The following is a 21,784-nucleotide window of genomic DNA, read 5'->3' as shown; positions in this document are numbered from 1 at the left end:
ACTCATGTTACCCAGGCTGGAGTGCAATGGCGCGATCTCGGCTCACCACAACCTCCGCCTCCTGGGTTCAGGCAATTCTCCTGCCTCGGCCTCCTGAGTAGCTGGGATCACAGGCACACGCCACCATGCCCAGCTGATTTTTTTGTATTTTTAGTAGAGACGGGGTTTCACCATGTTGACCAGGATGGTCTCGATCTCTCGACCTCGTGATCCACCCGGCTCGGCCTCCCAAAGTGCTGGGATTACAGGCTTGAGCCACCGCGCCCGGCCATGAGAAACCATTTTTAATTCAAATAAGCTCGTTTTAATGAATTTTTCAACGGTTTTAAAGTATTCAGTATTGGCCTGTGTCTAAGGTTGTTATTTGAATGTAGTTTCCATAGAGGAATATAATAATGGACAGACTTCAAATGGAAAGACAGAACGTTAAAAGCCTAATTTCTCCATAATTTTATAAGATGAAATCTGAGTGTCTAAATCATTGTACTGTTTCCTAAAATTAACCCACCCCCTCCCCAGAAGGTCTTATAAACACAGCGCTTTGTTCCAAGTTTAGAGTTTTAAATTGAGAGCATTAAACATCAAAGTTATAATATCTAAAACAATCTATTTTCATCAAATAGCTCTCAGAGGTGATCTTTATTTTCTAAATATTTCAAACTTGAAAACAGAGTAAAAATGTGATAGAAGAGTTGCCAGTTTGAGGTTTAAAGCGTTTTTAAAGCTGCATGTTCCTTGTAATCAAAGAGTTGTGTCTGAGATCTAATAAAGTCAGTCACGTTTATTTTATAAAGCAGGATAAAAATGTGGCTATAATACACACTACCTCTCCTCACTACAGAAAGAACAAGGTGGTGTCTACTGCTAGGGAGACTGTATGAAGGCCAAAATAATGACATCAGCAAAAGTGGCTGAACTGACTCAAAGACCTTTGCCTGCAGGAGGGACCTGTTAGGGAAAATAAGATGTCTCATATAATGAGGTGATGTCTGAAACATGCAAAACAAAACTAAAAAAAAGTCTCAATATACACAACCGGATGATGATTTTTACAGTTTTTAGCAGGTAGCATTTTAATGTTTACAGAAACTTTAATTTTTTTTCTATTTTGAAATTTGAGGCTTGTTTACATTGCTTAATTTAGCATTTTTAACTAATGTCAAAACTACAGTGTCAAACATTCTAGGTTGTAGTTACTTTCAGAGTAGATACAGGGTTTTAGATCATTACAGTTTAAGTTTTCTGACCAATTAAAAAAAAAAAAAACATAGAGAACAAAAGCATATTTGACCAAGCAACAGGCTTATAATTAATTTGTATCAGTTGATTCTTTAATAATGTTTTGCCTTTTGGCCATATATACCCTGTGTATCTGCACTTGGAAGTGTTCAGAGTTACCATTGGTTGAAAACATCCGTGTCTCTGGCCATCAAAGTGATCTTGTTTACAGCAATGCTTTTGTGAAACAATTATTTATTTGCTGAAAGAGCTCTTCTGAACCTCGTCCTTTTTAATTTTGCTTAGAATAGAATGGAGCAGGTTTAAATTTCAAGGAAATATGAAGGCACTTCCTTTTTTTTTCTAAGAAGCAAGTTGCTAGATGATTCCTTCATCACACACTAGAAAGCGTATTTGTACATAAAAGGGTTTCAACCTTTTAAAAAAGAAGGAAAAAACTTTTTGGTGCTCCAATGCAGGACTATCTCAACAAAGGGAAAATAAACTATCAGCTTGGACAGTCACTTGAATAGAAGATGGTTGTACACAGTGTTATTGTTAAAATTTTTTTACCTTTTGGTTGGTTTGCATCTTTTTTCCATATTGTTCATTTTGTACCAAAATGTTAAATATTTGTATTATTTGAATTTTGCTCTCATATGGCAAACTAATTAGTGAGTTTTAAAAAAAATCTATGATTTCCAATAAACAACTGAAAAATTATCAGGAGATACGTATTTAAACTTTTTCATGAACATTGTTTATATAATCATTCATTCTGTTTTAATGTACTACATGATCTTAGCCTGGTTCCTGTAGGATTTTCATGTTCTCTGCATTATAGGGCCATCTAAGATGTTACTGTTCTTAAATGACTCATGCTAGAATGTCTAGATGGGGAGATGTTCTTTCCTCAGATGGTCCTGTGCCACAAAGTGACGTTTCGGTTAACAGTAGACCACAGACATGACGACAGTCCCATGAAATAGTAACGGAGCCGCCCTATATAGGTGTACCATTTTTAATCTTTTATACCATATTTTTGCTGTACCTTTTGTATATTTAGATGTGTTTAGATATGCAGATACTTTCCACCGTCTTACAGTTGCCTGCAGTATTCAGTACAGTAACATGCTACACGGGTTTGTGGCCCAGGAGCAACAGGCTCTACCATGTAGCTAGGCGTCTAGTAGGCTGTTCCATCTAGGTGCTCGCATGTATACCCTGCGATGTTTGCACGTCAATATGCTCACCTAAAGATGCATTTCTTGGCCAGGTGCGGTGGTTCGCGCCTGTAATCCCAGCACTTTGGGGGACCAAGGCGGGCAGACCACCTGAGGTCAGGAGTTTGAGACCAGCCTGGCCAACATGCTGAAACCCCAACTCTACGAAAAATATAAAAATTAGCTGGGTGTGATGGCAAACACCAGTAACCCCAGCTACTTGGGAGGCTGAGGTATGAGAATCACTGCACCTGGAAGATGGAGGTTGCAGTGAGCCAAGATCGTGCCACTACGCTCCAGCCTAGGCGACAGAGCAAGACTCTGTCTCAAAAAAATAAATAAATAAAGGAGATGCATTTCTCAGAACTTATCCTCATTAAGCAATGCATGGCTATATTATGTTCAGAAAGGGATGAAATCACCCGCAGCTATAGCACCTTAAGATACCATTTGCAAAGGTTACATTTTCCTTTTCTTTGATTTTGTTAGCTGTCCAAAATATAGTCGATTTTAGCCGTAATCTCCTACTATCAGGAATGCCCTTATACTTTGGAGTGTTTGGTACTTCAGTATATTTGCATGCACTGTGCTCTCATCTGTTTTTTACCCAATGCCTGCTCAATTCTTCACATAGTATATTGTGTAACTCAATCCATATTTAAAACGTGAGCATCTGAATTATTTGGTTATGGTAGAACTTTTTACTTGCCAGCCATGGTAGGAGTGTTGGTAGTTGTTGGTAGTTGGTGCTAAAATGTGATTACTTGGAAGAATTAACAACCTACATTTGGGGACTGTAATTGGATCCTATAGCTGCAATAAGAATAGAACCAGAGAACTCTTGACATGCAAGGTTATTCATTCTGCTGTAACAATGAGAGGGCTATTCAATGTCTCTTTGAGTCAGTTTTCCTTTCAGTCACTTCTGCATTCTGCAGTGACAAAATCCTTAATCATAGCTTTCATTACAGTGTTCCTTTACTCCAGACTTCAAAGACTCCTTACTGCCTCCAGCATCAAATCTAAACTCTTCAACCTGGTTTTCAAGGCCCTATGTAATAATCTTTTCCACCTGCATCCCTACAGCTTGGTTTTTACCACTGCCACTCTTATCTATGATAATTGCCATTCATGACCATACCTTGCTTAAGTTGGTTTTCCTTGCCAAGAACGCCTTCTTTTCTGTACCTGTTAAACTTCTGGAAATCCAATCCTACTTTCTCTCTTTCCATAACCATCTCTTCCTTCCCTCCTCCCCAGATTGATGCTTAGACACATACATTATTGTACTACCTACTAATCATTCCATGTTTTTTTTTACTTAGCTGTAAGTTTTGAAGGCAACCATGCCTTGTGTAGTGTCCACTTAGGGTTCTGAATAATTAATCCCCCAAAATCTGAATGCCTTCTATATGCCAAGCAGGTTTGCATTAGTTACACAGCAAAACTCAACTCTACAAAATTAAAAAGGAGTAAGGAAATACAGATTAAACAGTTGCAGCAAAGACTAGTGATCTTAAGTGCTTATTCAAAAGCTGGTGGTAGAACAAAAACAGCAGTCTTACAGATTCTACCTCTCGATTAACTCAGTGGCTAAGTTTGCTTTTTCTCAAAAAGTCCTTTTGCAAGAACATAAAGATATTTTTATTAGTTAAGAGCTGTAACTTTTTTCCTTTGTGTTTCTCATAAGAAGTATGATCTAGCAGTCTACGATGAGTTTTTTCTTTTGTTTTTTTCGTTGAGACAGGGTCTCGCTCTGTCACCCAGACTGCAGTGCAGCTGTGTGCTCACAGCTTAGCTTACCGCAGCCTCACCCTCCTGGGCTCAAGCAATCTTCCCAGTCTCCTGTTAGCTGAGACTACAGGTGTACACCACCACACCCAGCTAATGTTTTAAATTTTTTGTGGAGATGGGGGTCTCACTATGTTGCCCAGGCTGGTCTTGAACTCCTGGGCTCGAGTAATCCTCCTACCTCAGCCTCCCAAAGAGTTGGAAAGCGTTGGGATTACAGGCATGAGCCACCGAACCCGGCCTGCTTCCTAAGTTAATACAATAATTCATCAACTCACTTAATGCTTTTAACTGAGACTCTTATAACAGTAGGTATAAGTTTTAGTAAAAGTCTCAAAAGATAAACGTCACTTAAGGAAAACTATAGGACATACCATTGCCAAATGGTATTTTTCAGCAATTACACCGTTCAACACTCACATTCTGACACGTTGAATCGAGCCGTTCATTATAACTCAGGCACACACTTCAGTCAGTAAGAGCCCACAGATGTTTCTTTGAATACAACTTAAGTGAAAAAATACAAAGTAGTCTAATTAATATTATCTTTAATCAAGGAGCAAGTTTGTAAAGATGTCTGTTCATTCATTCTACAGACATTTTTCACAGGCCTGCCGAGAAGCATGATGATAGACCCCACAGATAACAGCAGCTTACAAGTCAAACAGGTGACCGGCGCTGGCACGGCTGTCATGATGGGAATTCTGAGTATAAATATTTTTAAAAAATAAATTTCCCTTGTATTTTTGGCTTTTACCTCCCTAATTTAGGCTTTCTGAACTGCACGGCATTCGTATGGATGCAAACACCTTTCTACAGAGCAAAAACAGCATTTGTATAAATTGTGTCTTTGGGGAACCAAGAGACTTTAAATGTGTTTAAACCAATAATCCAGTCAATAGCAACATAAGCTGACATGGAATAGTCTCTTGATAGTCCGTTTTTTAAAACAGTGTATTCTTAGAAGTTTGGTTTCTAAAGTGTCTACGCTCTTTTGCTTGTGGCTTTCATGAGATTCACAAGTTTCGTTCTCGGGTACATAAACGAAAGTTAGTATGTATGATAAATATTATGATTCTTACCTGGGAAAGACGGTGCTGAGATGTAAAAGGGGATCCTCACTGCCCGTACCCCGCCCGCACCCATGAGTCTGCAGTCTTACCTGCAGGGGGAAAGGTCTCCGAGCCTGGCCAGCTGCTCCAGCTGAGGGTTCCCTCTCTCACGATGGCTTTCAAAGACTTCATTCTGAAGTGAAAGAAATTTTGGTAAGATTTGATACTGTGGGGACCTCCTAATCTATATTTTTCTCTCTCCTAATTTCTGTGTTTGATTTTGGTTTTGATTCTCTCAATGAGCAAAAGATCCAGTTTCTCATGCTGCTCTTTCTTGGGCTTTCCCCAACCACTCTGTGGATCCACTATGGTTTGCCCTTTCTAGCATCCATTAGGCACACTAAAAACTCATTCTGAAAAGCAGGTATCGGCTGGGTGCAGTGGCTAACACCAGTAATTCCAGCACTTTGGGAGGCCAAGGCAGGCAGATCACCTGAGGTCAGGAGTTCAGGGCCAGCCTGGCCACCATAGTGAAACCCCGTCTCTACCAAAAATACAAAAAAATTAGCCGGGCATGGTGGTGGGTGCCTGTAATCCCACTACTCAGGAGGCTGAGGCAGGAGAATCGCTTGAACCCGGGAGGCCGAGGTTGTAGTGAGCCAAGGTCTCACCACTGCACTCCAGCCTTGGAAGGCCGTCTCAAAAAAAAAAAAAACAAAAACGAAAAACTGCAACCTCCCCCTCCCAGGTTCAAGTGATTTTCATGCCTCAGCCTCCCAAAAAGCTGAGATTACAGGCATGCACCACCAAACCTGGCTAATTTTTGTATTTTTAGTAGAGATGGGCTTTCACCATGTTGGCCAGGCTGGTCTTGAACTCCTGACCTCAGGTGATCTGCCCGCCTTGGCCTCCCAAAGTGCTGGGATTACAGGCAAGATTTAGATATTTTAGATTTAGAGATTCAATTTCTATGAAGCAATTCTTTATTTTCCTATTTACGGCAAACAAATTCCTGAAAGTCAGCTAAATTTATCCAGAATCAAAATACAAATTAGTGAGTGAACAGAGATTAGATGGTGAATTGTCCTTATTTCTGAAAAAGCACTTCCATTTTTAAAAATCTTTTGTTATTTTATAGCTCCTCACTGCAACTGCCCCCCACCTTTGCCTCTGATGCATTTGCAGCCTTCAAGGGGACCAGGGAAAAAAGCTGGGGCCTGGAAGCCCCACTATCCTGCTTGCTGGGGAGAACACGTCAAAATTAACAGATTATCACAGCAATTAGTGCCTGTACTTGGGGGAGCTACAAAGTGAGGAGGCCCCAGCTCTTCACTGTACAGGGGTCTATTTGGCAGTGACCTTGCTCTGGAGACGATGATATTCCGTCAGCCTGAGGGAAGTGATGTTGATGAACCTGGCCGCATCAATTGGCCCATAATCGCCCTGCACCTTCACACTCATCAGCTCCGCGTCATAGAGAGACAGTGGGGACTCCCAGCCTAGGATGGACACCTAGCCCTTGAAGACGGACACCTGCACTTTCCCTTCCACTCACTCCTTGCCTTCCACACCACTACCTTGGTGATGCAGTGGTAGACAAATTCACACTCAGGGCTGTGCCAGAAACCGGTGTACACCAGCTCAGAAATTTCAGGACCAGGCCTTGTTTGATTTTGCACACTTCCCGATCCATGGTGAAGGCCTCGATGCCTTAATGAGCGTGGTAAAGGACGGTGCCTGCTGGGGTCTCGCCGATACCTTGGGACTTCATTCCAATGAAGCAGTTCTCCATGATGTCAATACGGCCCACGTTGTGCTTGCCTGCGACTTTGTTCAGGTACCTGAAGAGCTCCAAGGAGGTCTGGTGGGTGGTGCCATCCTTGATGTTGGTCACCTTCACAGGACCCCTTTTTTGAACTGGATCTCAAGAATATCAGAGGTGTTGGGGGCTCTGGCCAGGCCCTGGGTCTTCGTTTAGAGACCTGGAGGTGCTTTGGTTCTTGGGGTTCTTCAGGACTCCAGCCTCGTAGCTGATGTGCATGCGGTTCTCGTCCGTGCTCCACGGGTTCTTGCAAGTGACTGGGAGGGGAATCTCGTGCTGCTCTGCGTATTCCATCAGGTCATTGCAGCCTTTGAGCCAGTTGTAGAACTCAGGCATCCTCAGGAAGAATGACCTTTATCTTGGGGGCCAGCGAGTAGCAGGGGAGCTCAAACCGGACCTGATTGTTCCCCTTTCCTGTGGCGCTGTGGGACACATACTTGGACCCCTCCTGCTGGGCAATGTCCACTTGTTTGCGGGCGACGCAGGGCCTGGTGAGAGAGGTGCCCAGGAGGTAGCGGTCCTCATACAGCACGCTGGACTGGATGGCCGGCCAGATGAACAACTCCACAAACCCCCTTGAATACCTCTTTGGCCCCAAGCTTCAGTGCCTTCTTCCTGGCTTCCTCAAAGTCTTCCTTCTGGCCATTGTTGGCCAGGTACACAGTGATGTCATAGCCTTGATCCTTCAGCCACACGAGGATGCAGGAGGTGTCCGGACCGCCACTGTAGGCCAGAACCACGGAGCCTTTGCAGGACACGGCATCTGGGATTGGAGGCGCGAGTTCCCGGCATCGCGTCTGGAATCTGTCTGTCTTCACGGTGCAGTGGACCACTCGGGCCTGGGCAGCGGTGGCAGGCATAGAGCAGGGCCAGGCACTTCCATTTCAATCCATTTTATTAAAGTCTTGTTTTTAGTTTTATTGAGGTTTATTTAGTTTTATTGAGGTATAAGTTACATACCAAAAAATTAACCTTTTTACATGTAGAGTTGGTTCCATTTTCATACACGTACAAGCTACGAAACCACCACAGTGAAAATACAGAACATCTTCCCTATCCCAAATTCCCTTTGCAGTCACTCCTGTCCCTCCACCTCCAGCTTCTGGCAGCCACTGCTCTGATTTCTGTCCACATGCTTGGCCCTTCCCAGAACGTCATGTAAATAGCATCACGGAGTAGAGTGTACACAGCCTTTGAGTCTGGCTTCTTTCACGTAGCAAAAGGCTTTTGTGATACATCCCTGGTGCTGCCTCTATCAGTACTCAATGGCTTTTTAATGACTATTTTATATTGTTCGAAGGTACCACAGTTTGTTTACCCTTTGCAGTCAATATTTTACAACACACACTGGGGAAACGTCATTTATGCTTTATAAATCAGGTTACAGTTCTGTTTAGATGTGTTAATTTACATTCTCAAAAAAGGTAGTATAGATTCAGAAAAGGCCCTCTTGCAAAAGTATTGTTAAGGGCAATTTAATGAGTAAACACAAAGGTTCCGTGTAAATTCGAACCACAAGTTGAAGGATGAGCTCTCCCCTGACTGAGGAAGATAGATGGGAAATCTCCTTGCAAAGTAGATGAGAGGGACAGCCCGCTGCTCAGCGAGTGACTGACACTGCAGCTGGAGAGTACGCTTCCTGGCTCCCAGAAAGCAGTCCGGGCAAGGCTCCAGCATCCACAATGCGGACCATGGGGTCCGCAATTTAAAATGTTGAGTGTACTAAAGAAAATTGCGGATCTTTCATCTTTTTTGTAGGTTGTCTTCCCAATTCTGGTATCATATCCAGAAAGCAAGCTAACTAAAGAAGTATCTGGGATACTAGTTTTGCCAATTCAGCTCTAAAACAATATGGCGATCTTATATTCCAGGTCCATACACACACACACGTTTTCTTTTTAAAATAGAATGTCAGTCCAATAAGAATCTAAATTTTAGTTCCCTCTACTATATATATATATATCCATATCCATATATATATCTCCATATGTATATCCATATATATCTGACCAGGGACCAGATAATATTTTTCACGAGTCAATATATGGAAGTTGGCCAGGTGCAGTGGCTCACACCTACAATCCCAGCACTTTGGGAGGTTGAGGTCAGTGGATTATTTGAGGTCAGGAGTTCAAGACCAGCCTGGCCAACATGATGAAACCCTGTCTCTACTAAAAGTACAAAAATTAGCTCAGCAGTAGTGGCATGCGCCTGTAATCCCAGCTATTCGCGAGACTAAGGCAGGACAATCACTTGAGCCTGGGAGGTGGAGGTTGTGGTGAGCTGGTACCATGCCACTGCAGTCCAGTCTGGGTGACAGAGTGAAACCCTATCTCAAAAAAAAAAAAAAAAATATATATATATATATGTATATATAAATATATATATAATGATTAATCAAATATATTTAATATAATGAAATATATATCATAATTATATTTAACATATATATTTAATATATATAAATATAAATACTAATATATATTATATCTTATATTTATATTTTATATATTTTATATTTATATGTAATTTTATAAAACATATACTTTATATATTAAAATATAATAGATTTCTATTTTATTTATATTTTTAAAATTTTATATTTATGTATATCGATACTTATATATAAATATATTTTTATATTTTAAATATGTAATATATAATATAAAAATATATAAATATATTAAATATTATATAAATATAATTTAATATAATTACATATATTTATTTATTTATTTATTTATGAGTAAATACCAGTCCCAGGATTCACATTCAAACTAGTCCCAGGATTCAAATTCAGTCTAATTATTTTCACCACACTACCAAAAGTCTTTTCTCACATTTTCTATGTAAAGTTGAACTAACTCATAAGGCAGTGAATGTTACATTGTATCCTTTTGCAGTTTCTTGTCTATGACATTACTATGCCCCAATTCCCCTACTAGACTTTGAACTCATCTTTGGATCCCCAGGCCCTTCAGAAAGAGTGACCATTATTACTGACAAAACTTCCTCTCACTGTGAAACCTGCTCTGGGTTATAAGATGCAGTGTGCTCTTTGGAACTCTACTGATCTCTTGTATGCAGAGTGGATTACATAATCTTATTTCCTAATAACCTAGTGATAGAAAAGTAATGACTCAGGTGTAGGTAATGGACTTTGTCATCTTTAACACTGAATGCTGATGTCTCCCTAATGTATAGATCTTGTCATGCATGAGGTGCCCTCAGGAGCTTGCAGAAATGCTTTGGCACAGACTCAGCTGCATCAACCCTGGCTCTTGCTGACATGTGCAGACAGTTGGCATGCGGGTAGAGAAAGTGTCCTCTGCCAAGCAAGTCCAGTGGAATAGAACACTGGTGCCATTGAGGGAATGGGAGGGACCCACAGCAGATCCAGAGGCTGCATTCATGAAAGCTGCACTGTACACCAATGTTTTATTAAGGTGTAGACAGATTAGCTGTGTTCTAGCATAGTGGCTTTCAAAGTCTACCACAACTCATAAGAAGTACATCATTACACACACACACACACACACACACACACACACACACATACATTTTTTCATTTACGGCATAACTGATGTGGTATCTTCTATTTTTATTTTTTAAATTATTTTATTTATTTTGATGGAATTTCGCTCCCGTTGCCCAGGCTGGAGTGCAGTGGTGTGATCTCAGCTCACTGCAACCTCTGCCTCCTGGGTTCAAGCGATTCTCCTGCTTCAGCCTCTCGAGTAGCTGGGATCACAGGCACTTGTCACCACGCCTGGTTAATTTTTGTATTTTTAGTAGAGACAGGGTTTCACCATGTTGGCCAGGTTGGTCTCGAACTCCCAAGGTGTCTGCCCGACTTGGACTCCCAAAGTGTTGGGATTACAGGCGTGAGCCACTGCTCCCAGCCTATTTTTAAATGTTACCTGTTTTCTTTCTGCTCTTACTGATTTCTTTTTAAGTGCTAGTGAATCCACCAAACTGAGTTCACTATCACCACTGTGACCTGCAATTTGGAAGCCTCATCAAGAGCGAAAGAGCACACATTTGGATGTGAGAAGCACTTCTAGATGGGAGTTTCTGGCTTACTTTTTATTTAAAAGTGACCTTGGGCAAGAATTCTGTACCTTAGTTCCCTCATCTGTAAAACTGCGATAATTACATCTTTATCAGAGGATTGATGTGGCAATTAGAGATAATGTCTTAGCACAAAGAAAGATAATGTCTTAGCACAAGGAAAGGCTCAATAAATGGCACTTATGGTTGGCTCTTTGATGTCTACCTTTTGGGGACTCAAGGAGGTACTGCCTGACCTCCAGCAGGTACTGAGCACTAATATAGACTCCTGTTTCTCACTAGCTGTGAGACGTTAGCTAAGTCACCCAACCTCCTGTGCATTTATTCTCTTCTGTGCAAAATGAGGGAGATGTGTGATTTGCTAGGAAACCTCACCTCTGTATGTTGGTGCAAAAGTAATTGAGGTTTTGCCATTGAAAAGTAGATTAATATAGATAATCTTGGTGTATATATATGTGTCTATATATGTATGTACATACATATATATGTATATATGCGTGCGTATGTATATATTTATATATATACACACTAAATGTGCCTTGGTATACCTTGGTGTGTTGAGATATATATATATATATATATCAACACACACACACACACACACACACACGCACGCGCACACACACACACGCACGCCAAGACTGGTTCTGATTTTGAGATGAAAGCTGAATTGTAGCCAAAGTACTTTTGGGAAAATTTTAAATGACACATTTTGAAAGCTCTAGGAGGAAGAGGGCACATTCAAGTAAAAGCTTTCTTTTATGCAAAGAGTAGACAAAAATAATGACCCCAGACTAACTCAGCAATTGCTGCCATGTTTCTTAGTGAGGGATTCCTTAGGAGCTCCACTGAATGGCTGAAGGCAGCTCTTCTCAAGCAGAGCAACAGTCCTTTCTTGTGACATTGCATCCTTTTTCCTGCCTCCATTCACCCTGAGTTGCCCCTAGGGTATCCCTAGGAGAGGGCGGGCTGGCAGCCAGCAGGTGCTATCAAAGGACAGTCACTCATGCCTGCCCTGTCGGGAGGCCAGTCAGGCGGAACAGCCCCTCTCCCCTAATGGTCATTTTATCCTGAAGAAAAAGGGTGGCAATGAAGGCAGGAATGGAGCTCTGGGTGCAGCTCCCCTCACAGCCCAAACCCCCATATCCACCCACAAACCTCCACCTCCCAGTTCGAGCCTCTCTCCAGTTCCAAAGTGACGCCAACCAACACACAGGCTCTCCAGGGGCACCTTGAATGGTAACTTCTTACATTTTCTCAACACACTTCTCATCTAATTGTTCCTCCTCCCCTGTATTTTGAGGAAATACATGCTCTCAAAATTGGAAACAAACAAACAAAAAAACACAGGCTAAGTTCCTAGCCTGGAGGAATTTTGTAAACAGAAATTTTTTTCAGCTTCTCTAAAGGATATATAAATCTTTTTTAAACTTATATTTTGAAAAGTCCCAATAGCTCATTTTCAATTGATTTTTGAAATTGTTTTTTTCTTCCCTAAAGCAGAGATAGCAACTTTGAGTGGAATTAAATTTGCTTTTCCCCAAAGTTAAATGATTTTACTTCATGGTTTTAGGAATGTGTAGAAAGCGATTTCAGTTCCAACCACTTTAAAGCCAGGGTCTGGGCTGGGCGAGGTGGCTCATGCCTATAATCCCATCACTTTGGGAGGTCGAGGGGGGCGGATCACCTGAGGTCAGGGGTTTGAGATCAGCCTGGCTAACATGGTGAAACCACGTCTCTATTAAAAATACAGAATTAGCGGTGCGCGCCTGTACTTCCAGCTACTTGGGAGGCTGAGGCAGGAGAACTGCTTGAACCCGGGAGGTGGAGGTTGCAGTGAGCTGAGATCACGCCACTGTACTACAGCCTGGGTGACAGAGAGAGACTCTGCCTTAAAAAATAATAATAGCCGGGCGCAGTGGCTCACGCCTGTAATCCCAGCACTTTGGGAGGCTGAGGCGGGTGGATCACGAGGTCAAGAGATCAAGACCATCCTGGTAAACATGGGGAAACCCCGTCTCTACTAAAAATACAAAACATTAGCTGGGCATGGTGGCATGTGCCTGTAATCCCAGCTACTGAGGAGGTTGAGGCAGGAGAATTGCCTGAACCCAGGAGGCGGAGGTTGCGGTGAGCCGAGATCGCGCCATTGCACTCCAGCCTGGGTAACAAGAGTGAAACTCCGTCTCAAAAAAAAAAAAAAAATAATAATAATAATAATAATAATAAAGCAAGGGTATCTGGTAATTTAAGGTGAAAGTATTATTTACTATTATAATCACTTTTCTTAAAAACAGGCGCTATTAGGCCCGATTCTGAGGAGAGAGAAAAAAAAAAAGCAGATTTCAAGGGCCCGTGCCACCCTCTTTGTTTAAAGAGTGATAAGAAAGTGTTAAAAGCTCAGCATTTTCTGCTGTTGTAAAATTAATGAATTATGTAAATTAATTATGGAACTGGGAAATAAAATGAAAAGGTATGCCAAGACTCAAGAGTTATCAAAGTGTCTCTACTAAATGGGACGTAGGGGAGGATAGTGAGCAAGAAAGGGAGGGAGGGGAGCAGGCACAGGCGTGTGCCCGCAGCCTCGGGTGGCACAGGCGTGTGCCCGCAGCCTCGGGCGGCACAGGCGTGTACCCACAGCCGGGCCACGGCGTCCACAAGACACCGTCCCAGAGGGAAAAATGCCAGCCTCAGGAATGAGTGGCTCTGTCCTCCTCTCCAGAACCGATGCCAAAGGGGGAACCCTCACCTTTTTCCTTTTTTGAGGCCCGCTGGGTCTTGCTGCGGAGAGCAGGAGGAGCATGCTGCCCAGCCGTGACTACAGCGGGTGTGTCCGCACTGCGTGCTCCACCTCCCTGGCTCTTCCTAGCACTTCTTTTCCTCCTTTCCATTTCATTGCCTGCAAAAGCCACTTAAATATTCCTTTGGAAAACTGGGCAGTCTGTCCCCTTTTTAAAACTGCAACTATTTCCAGGAGTGTTAAAGGGCTTTCGGACTGCCCGTCACCCATGCACTGCGGTGAACTCACTCAGACTGCCTCTACCTCTAGTCCAGATCAGCTGCCTTGGCAGGGGCATCCTGGAGGAAGGGATGGAGAGAGGAAGGTTTTGGGACATCGTATAGACTGAAGCCCCTTTGGAGGGGAAGGGCAGGCCTGAGGAACAAGCCTACGTGGTCCCGAGGCTTTGTGGAAATGAGAAATGAAGAAAGAGAAGAGACTGGGTCCTAAATGCAATTTTGCCTATTTCTTGTTTGTTTGAGACAGCATCTTGCTTTGTCGCCCAGGTTGGAGTGCAGTGGCGCGATCTTGGCTCACTGCAACCTCTGCCTCCCAGGTTCAAGCCTCCTGCCTCAGCTTCCTGAGTAGCTGGGACTGCAGGCATGTGCCACCACACTTGGCTAATTTTTGTATTTTTAGTAGAGACCGAGTTTCACCATGTTGGTCAGGCTGGTCTTGAACTCCTAACCTCATAATACGCCCACCCCGGCCTCCCAAAGTGCTGGGATTACAGGCATGAGCCACCACACAAGGTCAATTTTGCCTATTTCAAAGTTTTCACAGGGTGTTTTTGTTTTTTTGAGACAAGGTCTTGCTCTGTCATGCAAGCTGAAGTGCAGTGGTGTCATAATAGCTCACTGCAGCCTGCAGCCTCGAACTCCTGAGCTCAAGCAATCATCCTGCTTCAGCCTCCCGAAGCACTGGGATTGCAGGCATGAGGCACCACGCCCAGCCTCAGAGCCTTTTTAATCTAAGATCTTAAACTTCCCAGCTAGTAATGTTAGTAATTAGTTCAATTTGCTGACTGGTCAAATTGGCTTTTATGCTCTGGGTTGATACTCTAAACAATATTGGTAATGTTTCGTTTCCAGGAAAAACATCTTATAAAACTGACTGCAAATGTTTTAACAATGATTTGCAGATATGTAAGTCTGTTTAAAGTATCAGGAGGTGAGAAACACATTATATGGCAACTTTTCGCATTCCCAAACCAAGACAACGTAATGGAAGGAAGTGCGCCAGGGCACTGAAGAGGCTGTCCGCAGTGTGCAGGGCGCTGGAAAGAGGCTGCCGGACAGCTTGAGTCTTCTCAGGCTGTTTGGTTTCATCTGATTTTAATCTTCATGGATAAATTTCATTGTAACAATTTTTATGTCTGTAAATCTTAACCCATAAATAAAAGTCACAAATCAGAAAAGTACTTTATTAGACCAGTCTCTGTCCCAGCAAATTTGCTCCCAAAGCTAGTTTACAAATAATTGCCACACAGCTACAAGGCCAGTGGGTGGACTATCCTAGCGTCAATGGTGTGGGAGGGCTGCAGCCCCTGGGGCAGCATTTGCCCCACTGACAGAGGGTACAGGGTGGTCTTACCAGTCTATGAGACCCCCGAGCCTGGACTCGGCTGTCATAAGCCTTTCCTTTCTACTGCTCCCCCTAAGTACTTTATCTGGGCCAACAAATTCATCCCATGAGGAATCCAAGAAGGCGTCTCGAAGGTGTCTTCGCTATCACGCTCCCTCTCCCTACCTTTCCTGCTTTGATTCATTCTTTCATTCTATGCATTTTCTCGGACAGTCGTGTTCTAGGGAGAACATTTCAGTCAATGAGTATGATTTCTGCTCATCTCTTTTTGCCATGGCTACTAGCAAGCTCTCGCCACTGATGTCTCAGCTGACTGTGACGCTGGTCAGCCCACCTGCCTTCACCTAACCTGCTCTTCACTGTCTCAGAGTCAGCTTCCTGATACACAGGTGCCCTACCTCCTGTCAACATTCCTCAACCAAAGCCTCAGTAAACTCTCTCTCATCTACCTTCCCTCTGAGATGAAGTCTCGCTCTGTCACGGAGGCTGGGGAGCATGGCGCCATCTCGGCTCACTGCAACCTCTGCCTCCTGGGTTCAAGCGATTCTCCTGCCTCAGCCTCCCCATTCCAGCCTCCAAGTAGCTGGGATTACGGGTGCCTGCCACCATGCCCAGCTAATTTTTGTATTTTTAGAAGAGATGGGGTTTCACCATGTTGGACAGGCTGGTCTCAAACTCCTGACCTCGTGATTTGCCCGCCTCAGCCTCCCAAAGTGCTGGGATTATAGGCATGAGCCACTGCACCCGGTCCTATTTATTCTTTAGAGTTGAATTCAAATGCCACCTCCTTTAAAGCCATCCCTGATGTCCTTGTGAGGAACTGCTCTCTCTACCACACTATATATTCCTTTTATGGTAGAAACGTCATTTTATTAATTATTGGAAATAAGTTGTTCCCCCCATGAAAGTTTCAAGCTTCCTGAGTTTAGGTCTGATGATATAATCATTTTCATATAAGCCAGAGCAGTTGCCTTAATGTATATTACGTTGAGCCGAATTAGCCATGTACCCTGTTGAACCCACCAAATATTTTAGTGTTGTCATTTTTTATTGGTGAAAGAGCAAGGCCAACAACGATTTTAATGTTATTCTCTTTTATCTTATTCAGCTCCCTCAACAAAAATACATTCTCATCGCTTAAGGTAATCACCACCTCACTCCCCTAAACTTTAGACTCAATATTAGCCTGAGACATCCGGATCCAACTCAGTGAGCTCTCCTTTATTCCAAGTCCTCGTGGCCCATAAATGTAACCTCTAGGACAATGTTACAAAGAGTGGTATCTTTATGCCACCTGCATTCTGTCACCAAACATGTAAGTTAAAAATTCAGATTCCAGCCGGGCGCGGTGGCTCACACCTGTAATCCCAGCACTTTGGGAGGCCGAGGCGGGTGGATCACGAGGTCAAGAGATCGAGACCATCCTGGTCAACATGGTGAAACCCCATCTCTACTAAAAATACAAAACATTAGCTGGGCATGCTGGCGCGTGCCTGTAATCCCAGCTACTCAGGAGGCTGAGGCAGGAGAATTGCCTGAACCTGGGAGGTGGAGGTTGTGGTGAGCCGAGATCACACCATTGCACTCCAGCCTGGGTAACAAGAGTGAAAATCTGGCTCTGGAAAAAAAAAAAAAAAAATTCAGATTCCAGGAGCTGACCCTACACCTCCCTAATTAGAATCTCAGAGGGTGGGCCCTGGGAATCTGCATAATTCATAAGCTTCTCAGAGCTGTGGTATACAGGAAACCATGAGAATCTTTGTTTTGGAAACTTCAGAGAGCTTGGCTGGGGGCTACCCCAGGATTTGGTGGAGTCCCTGAATCTCCTATCAGCTCTGATACTGACAACACTTCAAATATCATAGAAGGCAAGCATTGAAATGTGTTTATAGTTCTCAGAAATATTAATAAAACCTTTTGGGATTCAGAGTTAAAGAGAAGACAGGAACTGAATTTGGCCCCTGATCTGTTATCATTTGGCAGTAAGGTACATATTCAACATTAGGATAATCCCATGTAAGCCCTGAATCTGACCTTCTTTCATCCTTCACACTGACCACTTTGTCCATAAACACAGGATTAAATGAGGAGCCAAAATTCACCAAGAACCTGCTAGGTGCCGGGCACAGTGCTGGGTACCTTCCACACAAACCTCTCATTTAACCAGCCACCTACGAAATTGATGTGATTTACCACCATCTGGTGGAAGAGGACATTCAGGGTAGAAGAGTGTAAATAAATAATCAGATAGGTAAGTTAGGTAGTTACGTAAGCTGCCAGACTGGTAAACTGCTAGTTTCAAATCCCAGCTCCAATTGGGATCTGCATGTTGCATGACCCTTGGGGAAACTCAACCTCTGAGTCTCACGGTACTGTTGATCAAATGGAAAACGTCGTCTCACAAGGTTCTGAGGACTCGAGGTGGACCCGGGCACACAGAGCACCCGGACGGAGCCTGGCCTTCATCAGCGGTGGTGAGTCTCCACTCTCCTCCCCACTCCCTTCCAGCCCCTGCATTCAAAACTTTTTTTTTTTTTAATTTAGGAGCCTCTTTGCTTAGAAACCTGAAAAGGCTTCTGTTACTTTATTTATTTAGTTTTTTGAGATGGAGTCTTGCTTTGTTGCTCAGGCTGGAGTGCAGTGGCGCAATCTCAGCTCACCACAACCTCCGCCTCCCAGGTTCAAATGATTCTCCTGCCTCAGCCTCCCGAGTAGTTGGGATTACAGGCACCCTCCACCATGCCTGGCTAATTTTTGTATTTTTAGTAGAGATGGGATATCACTTTGTTGGCCAGGCTGGTCTCAAACTCCTGACATCGTGATCCGCTCGCCTCGGCCTGCGGAGTGCTGGGATTATAGACGTGAGCTACTGCACCCGGCCAATACTTTATTTATTTATTTTTCAACTTCTGCAAGCACAGAACAGGCTTCTGCTCCTTTAAATAACTTTGACAGGTGCCAAGGAACACTGTTAACTCTTTGTTAATTCTGTAGGTTCACATTTAGGAAAAAGAAATTGTCAGCCTCTGACTTCTTTCCAGCTTACAAAAAGGTGTGGTGTTGGCAGCCTGGGAAAAGCAGCTCCCTCCCGTGAGTCATGCTTCCAGCCAGTGAAGAACAGGAAATAGTCATATCGCTATTGCCAACAACCACCGCGAGTCTCTTCCACCGCAGGGCTTTCCCAGGTGACGTCAATGAGCCGAGCGCAGAGCATCACCCTCACCAGATGGCCCTGGGAGACTCTCAGCTGCCTTGCCAAGTTTAGCTTCTCAAGTTCCCCAGAACCAGCATGGCAAGGATCACCCCGCCAGAAAAGAAAAGGATTTCTCTGATCAGGATCAAGCCGTGTCATGATTTTAGCTGCAGGTGGTGAGTCTCAGTGACTGTACTATAAATGGTTTTGGTTCACTGCTATTTTTTTCTCTGTGTATTTACTCTCAGGGGCAAAGGGATAGCATTTATCACAACATTATGATTCACTCTACTAGATTGGCTATGATGTCATTTCATCTTTCAGTGCTAGAGCTAAGGTCAAAAGGATGTCAGAGTTAGACACCCGGAGTCAGAGGCATGCTCTACACCTCCTGGTAATTCATCCTGGAATTACCAGGATGGCAGGATTACCAGTGGCAGCTAAACACAGCTGCAGTGATGACTGCTGATGCCAGTCAATTGACTGGTCCCCTTTTAATAATCCATGATCCGCACAGACATGAATCTAAACGTTTTTTTCAAACCTACCTTTTTCTTACTAGTTTTCTTACATATTTTGGAGTAACACGTCCCCTGGTTATGATACCCAGTGTGTGAAACATTAATTGCATTTATTGGTCCTAAATACATTCCTAAGTCTAGGATTTGGGGACTCTGTGCACAAATCCACTTTGTTTCTGCTCATGTTGTTCATGACTTTAGGGATTCTGCTTACATTTCCCCCCAAAGCCTTGGTCTTTCTAAACAGAAATCTGACCAGCCTCTGTTCCCACTCTGCCTCCTCCACCACCTTGACTGTTAACACATATGCTGTTGTGGGGAAGCTTTTCATTAAACACACAAACAAATCAACAATAAGGAAGAAAACAGCTGAAGCACAGAAGGACTATTTTAGCCTGGACTTACACGTGTTGAACAGTAATCACACTATCTGGTGAGCTGTCTAAATACAGAGGGAGACAGCATCTTTACAGGATGGGTTTGGGGTCTGAATTAAATAAATGACTTGGCAGAAGAAGGGAGAACCCAACAGCTGGGTGACTAGGGTTCTACTCAACACTTCCCACGCCTGCAGGCCTCTGATTCTATCCCCACCGCTGCTCCTATGCGTCTGTTTTTTCCTTTGACAACAAATAATAGCGCTTGTTTACTATTCACAATTATGGAAATACATCTCTCTAATTTGGATTCCTCTATATGAGAACTTCCATATACTTAAATTCCTGTGGCATCTCCACAGTGTGCAGGTCATCAATATGTTGTCTGAAGATGGGCGAAGTAGGTCATCGAGACAGGGAGTGAGTTCAAATCACACCGTGAGTTAACGGCAACAGCATATGAGTTCAGGGGCCAAATATGGGCTCTGATAGCTCGACACAGTCCTCACCTTCAGAGATGGCATTCTCCCAGAAGTCCAGGGTGCAGAAATGGATAGGCTGATGTCCACTTTTGAAGAGGACCACAATGGAACCCTTTTAATAGTACTTAATGGTTCCACAGCTTCCTGGGTGTTAAATCAGGTGAATCTATTTTTAAAAGTTGCTATTTACTTTTTTAGGTGGCTGATCAAGACAGTATGAAATTTCATACAGTTTCCTAACTTGAGAAAACATGACGACGCGATTCCTCCAGCCACGAGGGATTTGTGGACAGCAGTGGCCACGTCCTAATCTGCCCTGAATACGGGATGACTAAACAAATTGGCAGAAGGACGCAGCTTTCTCTCTAAGAAAAGTCTGCTGAGAACTCTCATTCTCACGCTGTTTCTACCTCCAAGAAGAAAAGCCTAAAACTTGCTTTCTTCCGGACTCTCTGATGGTCAGTGGAGTTCCTTCCCATAGGGTTCTATATTCAGATACTTTGGGGATTGATGACGGATCAGAAATGTGGCTGAAGTTCATTTGAGTCCATGGCCTCTGGTTTCAGAACCATTCGGCCAGTCAAATGTTTCATTTTCAGTGAGGCTGGGGAAAGGAAGCCCTTTCGAGGGTTGCTATGCAGCAGCATATACTCACAATTCACAATTAATCACACTCCAGTTTCTAAACATATGTTACTTTAAAATTTATGAGTGCTTAGCGATTTTAAATTTTTCATTTCATGCTCAAAGTATTCTCAGGAGGTAGCTGCTGTCATACCCATTTGCACAAGCAAGAAGCTGAGGCTTAAAGAGGCCATGTCACTTAAACCCAGACCTGCCTGACTCCAAAGCGTATGCTTTTTTTTAAAACTTCTATTTCGAAATAATTATATTAAGTCACATGAGGTTGCAAAGAAATGGAAGGTTTCATGTTCCCTTTCCCCAACCTCCTCCGATGTTGCATCTAAGAAACTGACATTGGCACAATCCAAAGAGCCCACTCAGAGTTCACCAGTTATCCACACACTTGTGTGTGTGTGCACGTGTGTGTGCAGCTCTATGCAATTTTGTCATGCTCTTTTTATACATGAACCATTCACTGTTCTACCAATGTTAAATATGAAGTCAGATTACAGAAATGAATAAAATGATTTTTCCTTTACTACAACAGTACCTACCGATAATTACGTACATGACCAAATAGCTTTCATTTCTAGTTGCCATTAAGAAGAAAAAAAAAGGAAGAAAAGAAACAAAACCTACAAACCCCAGTTCTTAAAAGTATTAGTCTGTGCTATGTGCCTTTATGGGCTCACCTTCTGGAGGTGACAATAGATACACATTAAGGAAACACAACTTGTTGATTTATTGATAATTATGACAGCAATCCTCTCTCTTGTCAGAAAGTTCTATAAGCAAAATAAAGATGATTTTACCTTGACTTCAGAGTTAGCCTCACGGTCTTCCTTCCCCCAGGAGTTCAACTCAGTCTCGGCATGAGGCTCCTCAGACGTTCTCAGGGGAGGAGCTAGAGGGACTAAGAAAACCTGCCATTAATTCGGTTATTCGACTTATAAATTATAACTCACTTTGTCTGACTTGGACAACTAGCTGGACCATGTCAACGTGGTTAACTAAAACAAGCCTGGCTGAGCTGCTGCGTTCGTTTCC

At 43.1% G+C, this 21,784-nt stretch overlaps 1 protein-coding gene and 1 pseudogene across 3 annotated transcripts in view; both read right to left on the bottom strand.

The window, feature by feature from the left end:
- Nucleotides 1–21,784, bottom strand: part of MCF2L2 (MCF.2 cell line derived transforming sequence-like 2) — a 243,153-nt gene that overhangs the window by 83,070 nt on the left and 138,299 nt on the right. For all 3 annotated transcript variants that reach the window (XM_032298476.1, XM_032298477.1, XM_032298478.1), the window contains exons 14-15: nt 21,550–21,650; nt 5,395–5,477 (exon numbers count right to left, since the gene is read on the bottom strand). In XM_032298476.1, coding sequence (XP_032154367.1) covers nt 5,395–5,477; nt 21,550–21,650 — 184 coding nt within the window. The remainder of the gene's footprint in view (nt 1–5,394; nt 5,478–21,549; nt 21,651–21,784) is intronic.
- Nucleotides 6,175–8,152, bottom strand: LOC116564966 (annotated as a pseudogene).

Source organism: Sapajus apella, unplaced genomic scaffold (assembly GCF_009761245.1).
Source record: "Sapajus apella isolate SASKATOON/1434 unplaced genomic scaffold, GSC_monkey_1.0 scaffold38, whole genome shotgun sequence".
Taxonomy (NCBI): domain Eukaryota; kingdom Metazoa; phylum Chordata; class Mammalia; order Primates; family Cebidae; genus Sapajus; species Sapajus apella.
Note: the sequence above shows the minus strand (reverse complement) of the source record. Positions and strands in the feature narration are given on the sequence as shown.